The following is a 4,793-nucleotide window of genomic DNA, read 5'->3' as shown; positions in this document are numbered from 1 at the left end:
TTTATCTAATGTAGTCCCTCATGAGGCAAAAATTCTTGCAACAAAACAGCCAAGATTTGACATCTAACTTCTGTAAATATTCCAACACAAGCAAACCCCTCCCCTTGGATTGAAATGGTCAGATCACGGTGATCCCAATCCAAAATCACACCTCCTCATTTAATGCTGTATTTATCTTTCATACATATGAAAGTGAGTGTGTAATAAAAGTTTTAAAAAATATATAGAAGCTGAGTTATCAACCAACTTTTTCTTGTTACTGTGATGGCATCACTAATGTTCTTTGTTAGAGAGTATATTAGCTAACATTTATTATTATATAGTTATCATAGTTAAAAGATATAATTTAGTTACATTTACTTTAATTTGTCCTTCAACGAGATTTGTCAATGATATATAATAAAAACTCACAGGGTTTTCATTATTTTGTATAATCAACTAATGGGATCAGGTAAAACGCAATTTACACCGGGCAGGGACCCCTTCAAAAGGGTTAAAGGCAGAAAAGAAGTGGAAACTTGATTCGAACCTGAAACTCTAGTCGAGGAACTTAAACGCTTAGTACCGTTCTTTGTCTTTAAATGAATAATTATACAACTATTGAGATGGGTTCATGAATTTGTAATGAATTGGTATAAATAACAGCATAAGGGTGGTGATGACATCAACATCTTCCACCAAATTGAACCAAGAACAAGAACAAGAACAACAGAGCTACATCTATACGAATAGTTAGCATCTCACCATCAATGGTATGAATTCAAGTGAAAAACTTGGCATTTTGGCTTGTATGAACTCTTGGCAGCAGCCTGTTCAAACTTTTTAGTTGCGGTTTCGTTCTCCTCGAGGCTTGTCTGAACGAAAAACCGGGCCCACCATGACGCGCTCCGCATTTTAGCCTTCACAAATGTGTCATTTAAATAGTTATAAAAATATGTATAAAATTTTTAAAAATAAACGAGCTAAGCCCAAGCCCAACATTTCAACTCGTTAAGGGAAAGGAACCGAGCCCGAGGCAACCATGGCTCGGCTCGCTTACAGCCTTAGGTCAACACAACCTTGCTCAGCAGCTCAGCCCATTCTGACCCGTACTAAAAAGTGACACGTTTCAACCCAATCGTATTGACCCATTAACCACATTATTAAAATTGCTGCTTACCGGGCGTCCAAATCTTGATGCTTGCGGGATATTAGCCTTTGAAGTACTAGGTTTACCTAAATAACCCCAAAACAACAAAAATCAGAATTCACATATTAAACCTTAATTCACTATTTATGTAAACTTACCTGTAAATATAACAAGATTTTGAGCAGAAACCCTTGCCAAATCCGGAAGCGTTTTGTTAAGATATTTAGGAGATAAATAATCAACCGAATCAGAAACAATAATAAGCGAGAACGATTTAGCACGATATGGCAATGAAAACTTAATATCAGCAACCCGAACAAGACCCTTTCTAACAAGACTTTTGCATGCCATGTCAGATTCCTCAATATCATATGGTTCTACGCCCCATGCTTCCGTGTCTTTTTCCTTTGTTAGTTGGGATACTATCGAGCATGTGTCGGGCCCCACGTGTAATACTTTGTGCATACTCTCACCATATGTTTTCTTTAGTATTGGTATTGCCATATGGACATCATATGTGCAACTAGAGTCACCTGAATATGGTTAAATTATGAGTGGTTGTATGATAAGAATGTTATTAAATACCTTAAAGTTTAAAAGATTTTGAGTTTACCTTCAATCTTGCTAAATGTTTTATAGTCCCCAGATCCACCTGCATAAGGAATATGCATATACATTTAGGGGTGATTGTGTGATTTGAAGTAGGATTGTTCAAAAGGCTCGTGGCTCGCTCGAAATCGGCTTGTTTGTTTGTTTGTAAACAAGAAACGAGCCAAGCAAAGCCCGTGCCAATGTAAGCTAGGTTCGCTGGCTCACTCGTTAGGCTTGTTTAGCTTTGCTTGTTGGCTCGTTTAAATTAAAGCCCAAATTTAGTATGCATAAACTACAACTCAAATTTTAAGATATGTCGATTATAAATTTTGTAGTTTATTAATTATGCATTATGTGTATGTTAAAAATATTACTTTTTTTCTGTATATATATATTAATATATGTAAGTATATAAAATTAAACTTTTCAAAAACTAAACGAAAGATTTGAAGACATGAATCACAACCCAAATTTAAATACAAATAAATTATTAATTTGTAGTTTATTAGTTATGCATAGTGTGTATGTTAAAAATATAAATTTTTTTCTATATGTATAAATATGAGTAAAAGTATAAAAGCAACTTGTTTTAGAAAACCAGCTGGCTCGAGTTTTTTGCAAGCCAAGCTCAGCAATTCAGCTCGTTAAGATACACGAGCCAAGCCCGAGCGCAACCTTGCTCGGTGTGGCTCATTTACAGAACACATATATACATTATATGTGCACACCGCAAGCAGTAATGCATAATGTGTATGCTATTTTTTTTCTATATATATAAACATGTGTAAAAATACAAAAGCAACTTTTTTATAGAAAACGAGCTGGCTCGAGATTTTTGCTGAGGACAAGCTAAAAAATTCAGCTCGTTAAGATAAACGAGCCAAGCCCGAGCCCAACCTGGCTTGGCGCGGCTCGTTTACAGTTCTATTTGAAAGTGAGCATATGATATTCAATATTTCAATAAACAGATTCAGAATAGGGGTTGTATAAGATAGTGTTTGGATGTGTTGTTTGAAGTTGTAATCCAAACACCCTCTTAACCCAATCTACAATGAATCAAACAATCAAGAATCTAGATTCGTACAAACCTGAGCCTTTAAAAACATAGCCAATCACAAGAACTGTTCCCTGTATTATACGAAATAACCAAATCAAGTTTATTTGTATATATTAAACCTATATAAATGAGTGATTATTAACTTACCAGTAACACAAGAACAATTGATAATAAAGGATTATTTTTTGCTTTTGAATGAAAAATCCCTCCAAGTGGATTACTCCCACCACCCACAAACCGACGCGCCGCGTTTCCGGGCCTTCTTGACATGGCTAATGACACTCTACAAAAGGTCAAACTTTGACTTTTTAGAATTAAAAAATGAACAAGCTCTTCACCTTATTATCTCTTAATGTTTGTGTTATTATGTTATAATGTAACAAAATTGACAAAAAGCATATATTTTTGTTAAATCAAAGTTGAAAAGTTAATTAATTTACGCTTGTTTCTAGTGTAGATTGACTAACTACTTAACAAAACTACTAGCAACTGACTATAATCTATCAAGATTCATGTTTTCCATGACTTAACTGAATCCACCTGATAGAAAATTAAGCCCATTTGGGTTCACAAAAAAGACCCATTTTTGCAGTTTGACTCATAAAGTCATAACAAATACTTTCCCTAAATAGAAAGACAGAAAGCAAATGAACATGAACCTCAAAACCATGTGTCAGAAGATGCATAAAGATTCAAGATTTCAAAAACCCATGAACACAAACCCATCAAAGATCACAAAAACTGATGAGAACAAACAATAGTACATCAAGAAACTTGAAATGAGGAAACTTGGAGCAAAAAAGTACAAACCTTTGATGGATCTGTTAATGGGAAGCTGGTGTCATATTTGGATCTTGAGTGGGAAAATGGTAGAATTAAAGGGAAGAACAAGTTGGTTAACGCGGGTGATGTGGGCCCATGTTAAAATGATTTGGATCTTGGGTGCCATTGTCGACAGTGTGGCCTTTAAAGCTTTGATTTTTTAATAATATCATAGATTTTGACTGCTCAAAATAATTTATTAAGTTGAGTTGATCATACATGTGACAACATTTAAGGTTTAAATACATGAAAACGAGTCAAGAGATGTTAAAAATATGTTAGTTATTTGTAAAAGTTTTTAAGGTTTTGCTTTATATTATTGTGATGATATTATTATATTTACCATTTAATTCCTCATAGAAATGAAAAAAAAAATTAAAAATAACTTTGTACTTTACTTTATCTAGGGATGAACAAATTGTACCGGTACCATTATTAATTCGGTCCTTATTTTTTGAGGTTTCGGGATTGACATGATACTGGTACCAGTATTTTATCGAATTTTTGTCTTTGGTACACACCATGCCAAGTATTTTAAGTATCAGCACACATTTTGTGGGATTTTCGGTGCTAGTATCGAGGTCATCCCTACTTTTACCCGTATTAAAATTGAAAGTGACTACTAAACACATAATTCGACACAAACATGATCAGATATGGTGAACCAACTAAAAGTTGTTTTAGGCATTGACTGTAAAAATTATGTAATCACTTTACGCCTCCATTAGTCAAGTGTATGATGAGACAACAAGCAATTGTTTTAGGTCTTCACTTTTTTTTTAATGACCAAGTGTACTGGTTATTGAGGAACTTTGAAAGGTTTATCACCCGTATACAACTCATTTAACTAAGTTTGAATCTTCCTTATAATGGTGATGCACATATTTTAGAGTGTGCACAAGAGCCGGAATTGAACTTGAGCACCACCTAAAGAGAAAACCCTAAAAAAAAACTCTCTGACCACTCACCAAAGTGAAAGTGACTTTAAGCCTCTGTTCTAAGAGGGCCCAAACTTTAATAGTTTTATAGTATATATGAAGTATAAAAGTATTTGGTGCATATGTAAGGTTAGAGATGCACATTTTTAACAAAAGATTGCTATGAAACAAAGTGTTACAAAATAAAGATAAGTTTCTCTCTTTGTATTACCAAAAGGGCGAAAAATAAGGGATGTTGAATAGAGCAAATGGTGTC

At 34.1% G+C, this 4,793-nt stretch overlaps 1 protein-coding gene across 1 annotated transcript; it reads right to left on the bottom strand.

Moving 5' to 3' along the window:
- Window positions 1–547: 547 nt before the first annotated feature.
- On the bottom strand, window positions 548–3,687 carry LOC143545586 (putative pectin methylesterase CGR2). The gene is made up of 7 exons (XM_077037452.1): window positions 3,588–3,687; window positions 2,925–3,060; window positions 2,809–2,848; window positions 1,743–1,781; window positions 1,288–1,662; window positions 1,160–1,215; window positions 548–899 (listed from the first exon to the last, which is right to left on the bottom strand). The coding sequence occupies exons 2-7, from the start codon at window positions 3,045–3,047 to the stop codon at window positions 747–749; spliced, it is 786 nt and encodes a 261-aa protein (XP_076893567.1). The 5' UTR covers window positions 3,048–3,060; window positions 3,588–3,687; the 3' UTR covers window positions 548–746.
- Window positions 3,688–4,793: the final 1,106 nt, after the last annotated feature.

Source organism: Bidens hawaiensis, unplaced genomic scaffold (assembly GCF_021521415.1).
Source record: "Bidens hawaiensis isolate Kalapana, Puna unplaced genomic scaffold, B.hawaiensis_p1.1 tig00000904_1, whole genome shotgun sequence".
NCBI classification, from domain to species: Eukaryota; Viridiplantae; Streptophyta; class Magnoliopsida; order Asterales; family Asteraceae; genus Bidens; species Bidens hawaiensis.
The sequence above is the reverse complement of the archived record's forward strand: the minus strand, read 5'-3'. Positions and strand labels throughout refer to the sequence as shown.